Source organism: Mobula birostris, chromosome 5 (assembly GCF_030028105.1).
Source record: "Mobula birostris isolate sMobBir1 chromosome 5, sMobBir1.hap1, whole genome shotgun sequence".
In the NCBI taxonomy this organism is placed as follows: domain Eukaryota; kingdom Metazoa; phylum Chordata; class Chondrichthyes; order Myliobatiformes; family Myliobatidae; genus Mobula; species Mobula birostris.
This window is the reverse complement of record NC_092374.1, coordinates 181,987,610-182,004,616: the sequence shown is the minus strand read 5'-3', so window position 1 is coordinate 182,004,616 and position 17,007 is coordinate 181,987,610. Positions and strand designations below refer to the sequence as shown.

General features: G+C 41.6%; 1 protein-coding gene across 1 annotated transcript in view; it reads right to left on the bottom strand.

Moving 5' to 3' along the window:
- Positions 1-15,248, bottom strand: part of LOC140197391 (uncharacterized) — a 54,903-nt gene extending 39,655 nt beyond the window's left edge. The window contains exons 1-3 of the mRNA XM_072257352.1: positions 15,030-15,248; positions 13,914-14,336; positions 785-874 (exon numbers count right to left, since the gene is read on the bottom strand). Coding sequence (XP_072113453.1) covers positions 785-874; positions 13,914-14,336; positions 15,030-15,096 — 580 coding nt within the window. The 5' untranslated portion in view covers positions 15,097-15,248. The remainder of the gene's footprint in view (positions 1-784; positions 875-13,913; positions 14,337-15,029) is intronic.
- Positions 15,249-17,007: the final 1,759 nt, after the last annotated feature.

Sequence of the window (17,007 nt, the reverse complement as noted above, 5' to 3'; positions counted from 1 at the left end):
TGATGCCCTGGCTAATCAGGAACCTATCTATCTCTGCTTTAAATACGCCAAATGACTTGGCATCCACAGCCCACTCGTGGCAACAGATTCCACAGATTTACCACCCTCTGACTAATGTGATTTCTTCACTAAAGTAATTTCCAATGCCCATGCACGGAAAAAACTTCAAAATGTAATGGATAGGCCCCAGTTCATAACGTGTGAAGCCCTCACAATAACTGAGCACATCTACACAGAATGCTACTGCAGGAATGCACCATCTATCATCAAGGACCCTCACCATCTAGTCCATGCTTTCTCTTCAGTGCTGCCATCAAGAAGGTAGTACAGAAGCCTAAGGACCCACACCGACAGGTTCGGGAATAATTATTACCCCTCAACCAGCAAGCTCATGAACCAAGGGGATAACTTCACTCAACATCACTCAACCCATCTCTGAACTCTGCCCACAATCTGTGGACTCTGTTTCAGGGACACTTCATCTCATGTTTTTAATATTTATTGCTTAATTATTGTAAGTCTTATTATATTTTGTTTCTTTCTTTTTGTATTTGCAGTTTTTTTGATTTTTTTCTGCACATTGTTTGTTTGTTGGTCCTGTTTCGGTCTGGTCTTTTATTATTTCTCTTGTGTTTCTTGTATTTAATGGGATTGCCCACAAGTAAATGCATCTCAGATATGTATATATTGACGGATATGTAAAGCGACATTAAACTTACTTTAAACGGGAAAGTACTATACAAGCAGGATGTTTCCTGAAACTTGTTACAACATGATGGCTTACCTCTTCTCATTTTGATGGTGAGATGCAAGGAGATAATAATAACAGCAATACCAACAGCTGGAAGGATGAATACAAGTGTTGAGTGTGGACCTATGCAGAAAAAGAAAAGAAAATGTGAAATAAAAGCTGATCTGATTTACCTGGATATTACCTGGTAATAAAACTGATCTGATTTACCTGGACCGTGCGTATGCGCCGGTCGTGTATGCAGCCTGTAACAGCCGTTCCGGCTAATTCTTACTTTTTTCATCTTACTTTTTTAACTTACGTTATTTTTCGTATTTCTTTTTCACGGTAACACGTTGAAACTGAACCCTCTCTAACATGCTGGTAGAGAGAGTTTTATTTGGGTTTTTAGCGCTAGAAGTAGTTACATTCGGACACGTCTCATTAGCGGGGCAGAAGCAGGTCGCATTGTTTATTCCAGGGACCAGCTGATTGAGCTTATGCCGGCTGGTTTAGCGAGCAGAGCGGCGGACATTGCGACTGAAATCTGGAGGAAAACACACAGAGGATGCAGAGGGGGATCACAAAGGCGAGGAAAGAGGACCGGGTCGAGACAACAGAGACTTATGGAGAAGAGGAGTTCGGTGGGTAATAAAATGGACGAGTTAACGGCGCTAGCCAGGCGTCAGAGAACACTTCGTGAGTGCAGTGTTACGTGTTTTACTGGAACGGGGCTGCACGAGAACATACCCGATCAAAACTTTTCCAAGGACGGCTTCCAGGTCGTTCGGGCTGAACGGAAGTGCACTGAGAGCGGCAAGCGCCTGGGAGTTGGGTGCTTACTGTTGTGGCTAAAAACGGATGGTGTAATCCGGGTCATATTACGATCGAGGAACGTGTTTTTAGACCGGATATTGAACTTTCTGCTGTTGGTCTCCGGCCATATTCCACCGAGATACAACATTGGGCGTCACGGGAGGTTGTTCCTGCCTGTGGCTATCGAACTTTGCAGCTCCTCCCGTGGAGCGTCAGACACCCTGAGCCAATAGGCTGGTCCTGGACTTATTTCCATCTGGCATAGTTTGTATTTTGTTGTTTGATTGTAGTTTTTGTATTGCTGTATTTATGCTCTATTCTTGGTTGGTGCGGCTGTAACGAAACCCAATTTCCCTCGGGATCAATAAAGTATATCTATCTATCTATCTATCTATCTATCTAAAAGTCTATTGACTTACACTGTGAAAATGCCCAATAATTGAATATAGTCAACTTACCGAGCAGATAATTGCAAATAATCAAACACTTTGAGATATAAATTTTATCTTTTCTGAATTCTTTGCTCCTTTCATCAATTTCAGATAAACTAATTCTTATCCTGATATTATCCTGAGACACTTAAGTCCAGGTGCCTGTTTCCCACAGGTTGTCAATTAATATTTAGTGGGCAATGAACAAGCAGGGATCTGGAGATAAAATCTTCTGTGAAGCTTAAGATTCAAAAAGCACGCTCAGTGGCTCAGATTCTCTCTTGGAATTGTACAATGGAGGTTGTATGAAGCAACCTTCAGTGTACAAAAAAAAATACTGTATAATATAATCTGATCCTTTGCTCTTCCTGAAATCTGTGTATTTCCCCCCACCCCCCAAAGTTACCAGGCCTAAACCTCTGAAGGCTATACTCCAAAACAGGCTGAATATTTTCTCATGCTAATTGTTCCTTTTTTTTCTCCGTCTCAGCATACCATAAAATAAAGTTTGACACTTTGCATCCTAGCCGCCCTTAATAACCATGACATAATAAAGTGTCAGTTTTATCCATAAATACACCTACAAACTGTTATGAATAGATCCGTGTTAATGAAGCTGGGTGAGTTCATGCCCCTGCTTAGCTCTATCCAAGTAAATAGTTGTGATTGATCATCCTTCGGAACTTTAGGAGTTTCTGGTCATTCAATAATTTTACATACTGTTATATTGTGGACTTGCAAACATCATTTCCAAATCATTTCAAACCCCAAATGATTTCTGGGATTTTACTTCCTAATGTATCACATGACAGAAATCCAGATAGAACAGAATATGAGCACATCTTAGAGAGAAAATGAATTCAGATTGGGGTCTAACCTTTCCCAATTGAAGTAAAAATCACGAGTGTGAGCGCAAGAGAAAAAGGGAAATCAATGGAGGATCATATTGTTTTGATTGCTTTGAAAGCTAGCATGGTTTGGTCTTCTCAAAGGAACATTTTGCGTGTCAAATCTGTTAGAATTATTTGAACAAGTAACAAGCAGGATAGACAAAGGAGAATAAATTGATATTGTGCACTTGAACTGTCAGAAGGCCTTTAACAAGGTGCCAGATATGAAGCTGCTTAACAAGCTATGAGCCCCTAGTATCGCAGAAAAAATTCTAGACTGGATGAAGCAATGGCTGATTTGGAGAAGGCAAAGGGAGCCATTTCTGGCTGGCTGCTGGTGACCAATGGTGTTCCACAATGGTCTGTCTTTGGACTGTTTCTTCTTGCGTTATATGCCAATAACTTGTATGATGGAATTAATGGCCTTATTGCAATTTTTTGCAGATAATATGAATATAGGTGGAGGTTCAGGTAGATTTGAACAAGTAGAAAGGCTATGGAAGGACAGACAGATGAGGAGAATGGTGAAAGAAGTGGCAGATGGAATACGGTGTCAGAAAGTGTATGCTCATGCACTTTCGTAGAAGGAAAGAAATGGCTGGCCATTTACTAAACACAGAGAAAATACAAAATATGAGATGCAAAGGGACTTGGGAATCCTTGGGAAAGTTTCCATATAGGTTAATTTGCAGGTTGAGACAGTGGTGAGGAAGGCAAATGCAATGCTAACATTCAATTCAAGGTGACTTGGATATAAGAGCAAGGATATAATTTTAAGACTATATAAGGCACTTGTGAGAGCATAACATCACAAGATATAGGAGAGGGATTAAGTCATTTGGCCTTTCAAGTCTGCTCTGCCATTTCATGATTGATATCAACTCTCTGTAATGTGCCTAGAGGTTGTGGACGTGAGCGACGTCCTCAATGAATACTTCTCTTCGGTTTTAACCAATGAGAGGCAACTTGATGACGGTGAGGAAAACCTGAGTGATGTTCTGAAGCCCGTTGATATTAAGGGAGAGGAGGTATTGGAGTTGTTAAAATACATTAGGACGCATAAGTCCCTGGGGCCTGACGGAATATTCCCTAAATGAACCACAAGGAGCGAGAAGAGATTGCTGAGCCTCTGGCTAGGATCTTTATGTCTTCATTGTCCACGGGAACGGTACCGGAGGATTGGAGGGAGGCGAATGTTGCCTTCTTGCTCAAAAAAGGTAGTAGGGATAGTCCGGGTAATTATAGGCCAGTGAGCCTTACGTCTGTAGTGGGAAAGCTGTTGGAAAAGATACTTATAGATAGGATCTATGTGCATTTAGAGAATCATGGTCTGATCAGGAACAGTCAGCATGGCTTTGTGAAGGGCGGATCATGTCGAACAAACCTGATAGAGTTCTTTGAGGAGGTGACCGGGCATGTAAATCAGGACAGTGCAGTGGATGTGATCGACATGGATTTTAGTAAGGCATTTGACAAGGTTCCACGTGGTAGGCTTATTCAGAAAGTCAAAAGGCATGGGATCCAGGGATATTTGGCCAAATGGATTCAGAATTGGCTTGCCTGCAGAAGGCAGAGGGTCGTAGTGGAGGAAGTACATTCGGATTGGAGGGTTGTGACTAGTGGCGTCCCAGAAGGATCGGTTCTTGGGCCTCTAGTTTTCGTGATTTTTATTAACGACTTGGATGTGGGGGTTGAAGGGGGGTTTGGTAAATTTGCAAACGACACAAAGGTTGGTGGTGTTGTGCATAGTGTAGAGGATTGTCGAGAATTGCAGACAGACGTTGATAGGATGCAGAAGTAGGCTGAGAAGAGGCAGATGGAGTTCAACCCAGAGAAGTGTGAGGTGGTACACTTTGGAAGGGCAAACTTCAAGGCAGACTACAAAGTAAATGGTAGGATACTTGGAAGAGTGGAGCAGCAGAGGAATCTGGGGGCACATATCCACAGATCCCTGAAAGTTGCCTCACAGGTAGAAAGGGTAGTTAAGAAAGCTTATGGAGTGTTAGCTTTCACAAGTCGAGGGATAGAATTTAAGAGTCGCGGGGTAATGATGCAGCTCTATAAAACTCTGGTTAGGCCACACTTGGAGTACTGTGTCCATTTCTGGTCGCCTCACTATAGGAAGGATGTGGAAGCATTGGAAAGAGTACAGAGGATATTATGATCAAAGATTAAGGGAGCTGGGGATTTATTCCCTGGAGACAACGAGGATAAATGGAGAGATGATAGAGGTATGGAAGATATTAAGAGGAATAGATCGATTGGACAGCCAGCGCCTCTTCCCCAGGGCACCACTGCTCAATACAAGAGGACATGGCTTAAAGGTAAGGGTTGGGAAATTCAAGCGGGATATTAGAGGAAGGTCTTTTACTTAGAGTGGTTGGTGCGTGGAGTTCACTGCCTGAGTCAGTGGTGGAGGCAGATACACTAGTAAAATTTAAGAGACTACTAGACAGGTATACGGAGGAATTTAAGTTGGGTGGTTATATGGGAGGCAGGGTTTAAGGGTAGGCAGAAATTTGTGGGCCGAATGGCTTGTATTGTGCTGTACTATTCTATGTTCTATGTCTATGTTCTATATTCCAATTTTCCTCTCAGCTCCAGTCTCCTGTTTTATCCCCTTAGCCCTTCATGCCCTGACCGATCAAGAAAATATTAACCTCTGCGTATACTTTCCAGAATATCCATAAACACTTGTCCTCCACAGTTGCCTATGGCAAAGAAGTCGACAGATTCCCCACTCTCTGGCTGAAGAAATTCCTCCTCATCTCCATTCTAAAAGGACACCCGTGTATTCTGAGAATGTGTCCTCTGGTCTTAGACTCGCCAGTCATTGGAAACATCCCCTCCACATTCACTATAGCACGGCCTTTCGCCATTTGATAAATTTCAATGAGGTTACCTCTCATTCTTCTGAATTCTTTTGAATACGGGCCTAGACACATCAAACACTCTACATATGACAAACCATTCAATCCAAATGAGACTCACTAGTGCTTTATAAAGCCTCAGCATTACATCCCAGTGGGCTCAACCATAAGCTGCTCTAAAATGCCATAGCGTAGACACTCTGGAAACTGCCCTTCCTGGAATCCAGAACCAAAATGATTTTCCACGTCCATATTGAAATCCCCATGAATATTGTAATATTGCACTTTTGGCATTCATTTATTATCTCCTTTTGATAGAGTGGACGTGCTGAGAATGATTCCTCTGGTGGGAATGTCTAAGATAGAGGGCACAGCCTCAGAATAGAGGGTTACCCTTTCAAACTGGAGATGAGAAAGAATTTCCTTAGCACGAGAGTGGTGAATCTGTGTAATCTCTTGCCACAGACAGCTGTGGAGGCCAAGAGAAAAATTGGATCAACCACGATGAAATTGTGGATCCGACTTGATGAGCCAAGTAGCTTAATTCTCCTCCTATATTTTATTACAGTCTTACAGTTGAGATGATCCGAATGTGGTTACACTAAAGGCAACTAAAGCCTTGGGCTACAAATGCCTCACAGTAAGGATCTGCCTCCCAAGCTTTAAGCAACATCCTGATACTTGAGTGTGAGAACACCAGAATCTCTTTCATCACAGACATTTAGTCGTTGTCATAAAAATGTACCATTTATTTTCCATTCTTCCTATCAAATTAAACAACTGAGCGCATTATCCACCATTTGTCATTGTTATTCACACACTTGAAATATATCTTGTTCACTCTATAACCTAGATGCATCCTTCTCAGAGTTCTCTTTCACACCCAGATTTGTTTTATCAGCAAACTCTGATATATTGAAAGGAAATATATCGATTCAGATGTTCTTCAAGCCCATCTTCAAATCTGCAATTGCTCTGTTAATTCCCACATACATTTTTCTTTACCATCAACTAACTCTCAACCCTACGAGTTCTTAGTTGTATTTCACCTTTTTATTATTGAATCAATTTTGAAAATCTAATTAGCCGGCATCCGTAACTCCCCTATATCTGCATGGCTGGTGAAAAAACCTGTGAGAACTCCTTTAATAACGTACAACATTTCAGAAATCAGCCGTTTCCCCGACATCAGCCATTGCTGACAATTACAACAAATTAATATAAGAAAGAAATTGTAATTTCAGCAAAAAAATCTCTATATTTGATTTTCCAAATGGTTTCTCTATGAACACTTTCAATAATTTAATTCGTCTGCAGCAAATACAGTAGGGAAGAAGCTTGAGAACGCAGAACATAGAGCTCTACAGCACGTTACAGATCCTTCGGCTAATGATGTTGTGTAGACCATGTAACCTACTCTAGAAACTGAATTTCCCTACCATATAGCCCTTTATCTTTCCAAGCTCCATGTACCTATTAAGAGTCTCTTAAAAGACCCTATTATATCAACGTCTACCACCATCATTGGCAGTGTATTCCATGAACCCACCAATCTCTGTATGAAAAACTTAACTCTGACATCCACCTTGTACCTACTTCCAAGGACCTTAAAACTACACCCCCTCATGTTAGCCATTTCAGCTCTAGGAAAACGTCTCTGGAAATCCACATGATCAGTGCCTCTCATCATCTTATACACCCTTAGCAGGACACCACTCATCCTCCATTCCTCCAAGGAGACAAAGCCAAGTTCACTCAACCTATTCTCATAAGGCATGCTCTCCAATCCAAGCAACATCCATGTAAATATCCTCTGCACTCTCTGTATTGTATCCATATCCATATCGTTCCTGGAGTGAGGTGACCAGAACTGAACACAGTACTCCAAGTGGTCTCAAACTGGGGTCTTGTATAGCTGTTACATTACCTCATGGCCCTTAAACTCAGTCCCATGGTTGATGAAGGCCAATACACCATATGCGCACTGTGAACCAGCGCAGCTGTTTTGAGTGTCCTATGGACACGGACCCAAAGAACTCTCTGATCCTCCACACTGCCAAGATTCATAGTATTATGATTCATAGTAATATATTCTGTCTTCAAATTTGACCCTCTGAAATGATCACTTCACACTTATCTGTGTTGAACTGCATCTGTCATTTACCAGCCCAGTTCTGCATTCTATCAATGTCACGCTGTAACCTCTAAAAACCCTCCAGACCATCCACAACACCCCCAACGATGGTGTCATTAACAAACTTACTAACCCATCTTTCTACTTACTCATCCAGGTCATTTTCAAAAATCGCAAAGAGAAGGGGTTCCTGAACAGATCCCTGCAGAACACCACTGGTCACCATCCTCCATGCAGAATGCGAACCATCTACACCTACCCTTTGCCTTCTGAGGGCTAGCCAGTTCTGGCTCCACAATGCAAGGTCTTCTTGGAACCCATGTCTCATTATTTTCTGAATGAACCTCACACTGGGAACCTTATCAAAATCCTTGCTGAAATCCATGTGTGCTATATGTACTGCTCTATCTTCATCAATGTGTTTTGCTACATCCTCAAAGAACTCAGTCAGGTTTGTAAGATATGGCCTGCCCTTGACAAAGCCAGGTTGACCATCCCTAATTAAATTACGTCTTTCCAAATGCTCATGAATCCTGCCTCACAGGATCATCTCCAAAACTTGCCCACCCGAAGTAAGACTCGCAGTTCTAAAATTGCCTGGGTTAACTCTACTCGCTTTCTTGAACAAGAGAACAATGTTTGCTACATCTCAATCCTCTGGTACTTCTTCCGTTCCATTTGACAATGCAAAGATCACCGCCAGAGGTCAGCAATCTCCTCCCTCGCTTCCCACTGCAGCCTGGGGTATAACTTAATACCTTTCAAAAGCTCCAGCCTATCGTATTTCTTTATTTCTGCTCACTCAAACATTTCAGTCCACTGTAAGTCATCCCCACAATTGCCAAGGTTCTTTTTACTGGAGAATACTGAAGCAAAGTATTCATTAAGTACCTCTGCTACCTCCTCCGGCTCCATGCACATTTCCACACTCGCTCCTGAATGGTCCTACTCCCAAAAGGCTCATCCTCGGGCTCTTCATATACTTGTACAGCCACTTGGGGATTTCCTTAATCGTGCTCGCCAAGGCCTTCTCATGGTCCCTTCTAGCTCTCCTAATTTCATTCATAAGTTCCTTCCTGGCACCCCTGTAACATTGCATCAGCATTTCCTTTCTTAACTAGATTTTCTACATCCTTTGTACACCATTGTTCTTTTACTCTACCGTCCTTCTCCCGCCTTAATGCACAATGTCATGCAAACGTTCCCTGCACATTTGTCACATACCTGCCGTGCAATTCCCTGAGAACATCTGCTCCCAATTTATGTTCTCAAGTTTCTGCCTAATAGCACCATATTTTCCGCTACCCCATTTGAATGTTGTCCCAAATTGTGTGTTCCTATCCCTCTCCATCAGTATGGTAAAAGGAGACAGAGTTGTGATCACTACCTTCTAAATGATCTCCCACCCAGAAATCTAACACCTGACCAAGTTCATTTCCCAATACCAGATCAAGTACAACCTCTGCCAGAGTTGGTTTGTCTACATATTGCATCAGGAAACCTTCTTGAACACACCTAAAAAATGCCACCTTATCTAAACACCTTGCTCTAAGAAGATACCAGTCAATATTAGAAAGTTAAAATCACCCATCACAACAACCTTATTATTATTGCACCATTCCAGAATCTGCCTCCCTACCTGTTACTCAATGTCTCTGTTACTATTGGGGAGGGACAATAAAAGCAGGAAGTTATTAGCCCTTTCCTGTTTCTAACATCCACCCATAATGACTCAGTATACAACCCTCCATTTCTTCCTCCTTTTCTGCAGCCGTGATGACATCCCTGATACACAATGCCACTCCCCACCACTTTAACTTCCCTCCCTTTCCTTTTTGAACTTTTTGAAACATTTAAAGCCCGTCACACTCGGCAGTCATTCATGCCCTGAGACGTCCAAGTCTCTGTAATGCCCGCAACATCATAGGTCCACAGATTGATCTACGCTGTAAATTCATCTGTCGTGCTTATAATCCTCCTTGCATTAAAATAGGCATATTTTAAACCATCTGGATGAGTGCATCTTTAATCTGCCATCTGCTTATCCTTCCTCAAAAACATCTTACAAGCTGTCTCTACTTGTGCGCCAACAGCCTCATCCTCAGCCTCTTTCCTTCAGTTTCCAAACCCCCTGCAAATCTAGTTTAAACCCCCCTTAATAGCATTAGCAAACCTCCCTCCCAGGGTATTGTTTCCCCCCCCAGTTCAGGTGCAACCTATCCCAGTTGTACAATGACCCTTCCCCTAGTAATCGTTCCAATAATCCAACAACATGAAACCCTCCTCCCTGCACCATCTCCTCAGCCACACATTCAGCTGCGCTATCCTCCACGAGCTAATGACACCGAGGGTAATCCGAGAATTACCACCTTGGAGGACCTTCTCTACAGCCTCATCTCTAACTCCCTAAACAAACTACGTAGGACCTCTACCCTTCTCCTGTCTATGTCATTGGTACCAGCATGTACCAAGGCCCTCTCCTTCATGAATAGTCTGCAACTGCTCAGAGACGTCCGAGACCCTAGCATCTGGGAGACCCCCTAACTATCGAATCCCCTATGTTTTTGTTCCGGCTGACTTTACCCTACCTTTCTGAGGCTCAGCGCCGACCACAGTGCTGTTGGTCTGACTGCGGCTGTCTTGTCCAGATAGGTCATCCCCATCAACAGTATCCAAATGGGTATACCTGTTGCTGAGGGGAATGGCCACACGAGTACCCTGCACTGACTTCCTTCTCCCTTTACCTCTCCAGGTGTACACCCATCAAGTCTCAGAATACTGTACTCTGGGTATAGCCACCTGCTTAAAAGTCGTATTTATCAACTGCTATGCCTCCCGGATGATCCTAAGGTCATCCAGCTACAGCTCCAACTCCATAATGCGGACTTTCATGAAGTGGAGTTGGCTGCACTTCCCGCAGGGGTAGTAACCGAGGAGACTATCAGCTTCCATGAATTCCCATACCTACAGGAGGAGTATTCCACTGCATATCTGCCATACTGCCTGCCCTGTACAATAGGTAACCAAGACCAAATCTTTCAATCTGTTTCTTTGGCCTTAACTTCTTCTTGTCGAAGTCCCTTGATTCGAAGCGCTTTGCTGCCGACGCTGATTGGTCCTCCGGAATGTCCGAACGCCCGAGAAGCTTTCCTTTTATACAAGGTTTCCCGACATGCGAGTAACCTCCTCGGAGTCCTCTGTTCCCGACGTTGACTGAGCATACATTTCATCTGCATTTACTTTAATGATAATCTGTTTAACAACTATTCACTTTTTTTAAAAAAGATTATTAACAACTTCTGGCGCAAAAATGGAAATATGTTCGCGGAATTAAATTTGCAAGTTATCACACAATGATAGCGAACACAATATTAAATCAGGCCTCAGACATCCAGAAAATGGAACACAACGACAACGGAAAAACAAATCTCATTCTACCACACAAAAAAAAACTGCATAAATCCCCTGACAAAGTTTTCTCTGGTGAGTACTTATGCCTAAATGTATAAAGAAAATTAATTATGCTATGTTGTTGAGCTTAAGGCAATCCTCTGCCCTTCTTTAACTGAGTCATAAATATCTCGAGGGTTAGTTATGGATTAATTTTCCAGCAAAGCTCATTTATCTTCATTACAGCATCTTTCTTTCTGTAAAACCCAAATTCACATATATTCCAGGCACTAATCGATAAACTGCTCGCTATCAAGTGTAGTGGAATCCGCGTAATCATAATCTTTACTTCATATATGTAGACTGATTTTACAATCGTGATAGAGCGATGTATCACAGACACTGGCTCTTCAGCTCACCATATCTACGCGAAAGTTTTTGTCCATCTACAACAATACCATTTGCCACATTAGATCTATACCTTCCTCATTTTAACTGTTCAGGTAGCTTGTAAATATCGCTTAAATATGGTTACGGTATCACACAATTGGATTAAAACGTAGCGCACATTCCAGCAGTTTCGTGTGCAGAATAAAATGACTTTGATGTTTATTAACAGCTTACGTGAGCATAAAACCATAAGATAAGACCATAAGATCATAAGATACAGGGGCAGAAGCAGGTCATTCGGCCCATTCAGTCCGCTCCGCCATTTAATCATGGGCTGATCCAATTCTTCCAGTCATCCCCACTCCCCTGCCTTCTCGCCATACCCTTTTATACTCTGCCTAATCAAGAACCTACTTATCTCTGCCTTAAATGCATCCAATGACCTGGCCTCCACAGCCGCTTGTGGCAACAAATTCCACAGGTTTACCTCCTTCTGAAGAAAGAAATTTCTCCGTATCTCAGTTCTAAATGGATGTCCTTTAAACTTGAAGTCATGCTCTCTTGTCCTAAACGCCCCTACTGCGGGAAATCACTTTGCCATATCTAATCTGTTCAGGCTTTATTAACATTTAGAATGTTTCTGTGAGATCCCCTCCCCCACGATTCTCTGAACTCCAGGGATTACGGCTCAAGAGCTGCTAGACTTTTCTCATACGGTAACCCTTTCATTCCTGGAATTATTCTCATGAATCTTCTCTGAATCCTCTCCAATGTCAGTATACCTTTTCTAAATTATGTCATGATTGCCAAGTCCACAAAAGACAGAAGACATGAGAATCTGATAAACAAGGAGGTGTTCCAAAGTGCAGAAGGACATAGAAAAACGTCACGGGCAGAAACAAGGCAGATGACATGTAACAGAAATATTAAAAGCAAGCAGGAAAGGTAGCATTTTAAATATAGTGCAAGATTACAGAGATGAAAGAAGTAATTTAGGAAAATATCTGAAGAGGCAGGAGAAATTGAAAAGTTGTAAGGTTCTGGGTTTATTTACAGGGCAGGATAACAAACAAAATTTGTGCACAGTGGCTAGACACATATGAATTTGTTCTGGTCTGAGAACAAAAATCTAGGGAAAATGTCAAAGCATTGAGAGATGTTGAAGAATTTTGAAAACGTTCCCTGGAACAAAGGACTCAGTTCCTTTAAGGTTTGCGTTTTTCTTAATTTTCCTACCGTAATGGAAAATGATGCTCAGAATCTTAAATGATTTCACAAAGTAAATAACGAAAAATGACATTTTTTTTTGCAGAAAGATATGTAGAACAAGACTGGTGGTGAAGATAGAATTAAATAATTTTCAAATATTTTCAAAAGGAAGTTGAAATACTTGCAGAGTTGTTGAAAAGGGCCATAACAAAGAATTTAATCTCAAGGAGTTCACGCAGAAATAATATGCCAAATGGCTCTTTCTGAGGTAAAATTAACTTTATTTATTCCATTTCAATCCGATCAAAATTCTTGAGGTAAATTATTCTAGTTTCATGCAGATTGCTTTTATACACCACAATGGATTTGTAAAAGGATATGTGTTAGAAAAGTTTAAAAAGTCTTGTGTTTGAAAAGTTCTCGCAGCATTCGGAGAACAAAGTATAAAAAATTCAAAACTTTGGACAAAGAGATGTCATCCACTACGGTTTAAAAGAATAAATCCGCCAATTATTTTGACACCTATCCACACAAATCATTCTTTTTCCACTGATTTCTGGTGAGACTGCATCTAGAATATTGAATAGAGATTTTGTCTCTGTAACTACCTATGATGAAAAGATTTCATCAATGTTTATCAGACTGATTCTTAAGATTGGTTATATGATGAGAGATTAAGCAGCCTCGGCCTACGCTGGAATTTAGAAGAACACCAAATCATCACATCGAAACATATTCAGTAGGGTTCTATGGAACTGGACAGAATGGATGCAGAAACGTTTTTTGCCCTGGTAGGGATGTCTAATCTAGTCCCATCCCGAAGAGCTGTAGGAGGGAATTGCTTTTCTAATAGGGACAGGAAGCTTCAGTATCCTCCACCCAGTGCAATGAAGATTGATCCGTCGGGTTTTGGTTCTTAAGTGAATCAAAGGTTTGCTGGAAAATTGGGATATGGAAAATGAGTTGTCATGATCAAATTAAATGCAGGAGCAACCTCAAAGGGCTGAGGAGGTCTTTGAATGGAACTACCTCACTACTAGTAAAGGTACCAACCTTTAGTATTTCCAGTGTTGGTTCCATTCCCAGTTTGGGACCTGCCGTCTATGTCGGTTCCACTCTGGGGCAGGACCCTCAATGTGAAGCTGCAATTTTCCGAACCCTTTGAGTGGCTGATGGATAATTCATAAATCCCGCTGTCGCTGATCTGTAAATCTCTCAGCAGCAAGGATGCATTCTCCGGAAAAAGCACAATACGAGTTTCATAATTATCAGAAATGGAAGGAGTCTGTTCACATCCAGCGAAAGTATCGTTTCTCTTCTCCGGGCAACGATAATTCACGATTGTCATCCCTTTTCTGGACAATCTGATCCGCATATACGCTTGAAAATTTGAAACTATGTGAGAGGCGGAGAAAAGCACGGACTGGCCAACGGTCCCATTCACACGTTTCGGGTGCTCTCTCAGTGTTACAGCGACTGGGGGATATATAGTAATTATTTTAGTATAAATAAACAGAATCTACGTAACGAAATAATACTTTATTCCATGGTATAACCAACTACAACAAACATTCCATATATTTCATCACCACGTGATGTTCTTAGCTCCGATGAGCTTTACGGTGGAACTTGCTGAGACGTTCTCCGACACTGGTAATATATATTATTAACCATAGACTGAAATCAATGGAAAGACCGTTAAGTGTGGCACCTAATGCCTGGCGGTATACCAAATTATTTCCCGTATGCATCAACTCATGAAACTTGCGACGGTGTTTTGAGATTGTCTAAACTGATAACGTGCGCAGTCAGGTCCCTAATTTATTCTAGACAGTGTTGATTAAGTAATTTGTGATTCAGTGATTCAGTTTGAAATGAAAAAAAAAACACAAAATGAGTTCAATCGGTCTATCCAGCAGGTACAGTTATTTGAAACACCTTTCGGCTTAGGATAGCTGCCTTCCCCCATCCCCGACACGCACGCCCGCTCGTTTCCCTGCAGTTCTACATTATGTTACCTTAGCAAACCCGTTCTGTTTATTCAATTGACAGTTCATCCCAGAACAGCACGTCGATCGCGTATTATAGTATTAACTCCAATGAACACATCTAAATACTCAAGAAGTATTAAAATATATAACCTTATATGTCAGACGTGGAAGTTCTTACCGTTAACAACAAAGAGAAAAATGAAAAGAAAGGGGTTGCCCTTTCCAGAAGTCTCAACAAGTTGCATTTTTCTGCAGGTTGTGTTTAGGTGTTAAGATACATTGAATTTAGGTCAGGACACTTTTGATGTTCTTTGCCCCCAACAAACCAACATCCGGGTTTATATTCATGAATGGGCGTTGTTTAACCCTGTGAGCAGAGTCCTGACACTACGGTAATTCTACTTCCTGGAACGCTGACTATAGCTTCAGTACAACCTAGGCGACATACTGGTAAGATCTGTTTTAACCATTCGTACTTTTCATGGGCTTTCAGCCTCATATCAGAAACAAAACCTGACAAATGAATGTCCGCATTAATGCAACTAACCAGCCATATACTGCTGGATGGCCGAAACGTTTGTGATTGAATATCTTTAGTGTGTTATCACTGCTGCAGTACGAAGGACATGATGACAGAATGAGGCTGGTGTCCGTTGAGGTTCGAGCTGCAGTGGTGTGAATTGCACTGAAACAATTTCAGGACTGTTCCACCCTTAATTACATTGGCAAGGGGGAATGAGAGCGAGTGACGGTCTGAGTTTTTCCCGTTGATCACTGGAGGACTGATCGAGGTCATATTCATTTCAATTCGATATTGCAATCAATTTTAAGCAACCTGACACCCAACACTTTCAAAGAGAAAACGAACAATATGGAAACTTTAAACAAAAGACATCTGCAGATGTTGGAAATCCAGAGTAACACGAACAAAAAGATGGAGGATTTAAGCAGGTCAAACGGCATCTGCGATAAGGAATAACAAGTCGACGTTTCGGGCGGAAGGTCTTTGTCTCTTTCCACAGATGCTGCCTGATCTGCTGAGATTCTCCAGCATTTTGTGTGTGTTTCTGGAATTCTAAATTTTTCCTTAAAGTAGAAAAAGGTGATCAATTCCATATCGTCGATTTACCACCATAGCCTAAAGTCGGTCTATCTCTTGGGATCTAGAGTAGCTAAGAATCCCCATCGCTCAAACAGATATCCATGTTTACTTTACAAATAATGAGCTAACCATCATAAATATCTGGGGTAGAGAATTCGAGAGATTTGTAAATCCTTTTACTAGTACACAGTATATAGACGTGAGGTGAAGTTGACATTTTGCAATGCTACATCTTTGCGCCGATGATACAAAGATGGGTGGAAGAGCGGGTAGTGTTGAGGAAAAATAGAGCCTGCAGAGAGACTTAGCTTAGGGAAATGAGCAAAGAACTGGCAAATGAAATATAATGTTGGAAAGTGTCACACATTTTGGTGGAAGAAATAAACGGACAGACTATTATTTAGATAGGGAGAAAATTCAAAATTCAGAAATGCAAAGAGTCTTGGGAGTCCTTGTGCAAGATACACTAAACGTTGACATCCAGATTGAGTTGTTTGTGAAAAAGGCGAATACAATGTTGGAATTCATTTCTAGAAGTTAGAATATAAGAACAGGGATGTGATGTTGAGGCTCTATAAGGAACTTGTGAGACCACACTTCGAGACCTGCGTGCAGTTTTGGGCTCTTTATTTAAAAAAAAAAGATATACTGACATTAGAGAGGTTTCAGAGAAGATTCAAGGGAATGATTCCAGGAATGAAAGTATTCCCGTAAGAGGAACGTCTGGCAGCGATTGGGCTGTATTCCCTAGAGTTCATGAGAATGAGGGGAGATCTTATACAAACATTCCGAATGTTAAGAGGCTTAAACAGATTAGATATAGCAAAGTTATTTCCCATGATATGGCATTCTTGGACAAGAGGGCACGACTTCAGGATTTAAGGACGCGGAATGCGCAGAAATGCGCAGAAATTACTTTCGTCAGAGGGTGGTAAATCTGTGGAATTTTTTGCCACGAGCAGCTGTAGAAGCCAAATCATCGGGTGTATTTAACGCAGAGATAGATAGGTGCTTGATTAGCCAGGGCATCAAAGGGTATGTGGTGAAAGCAGGA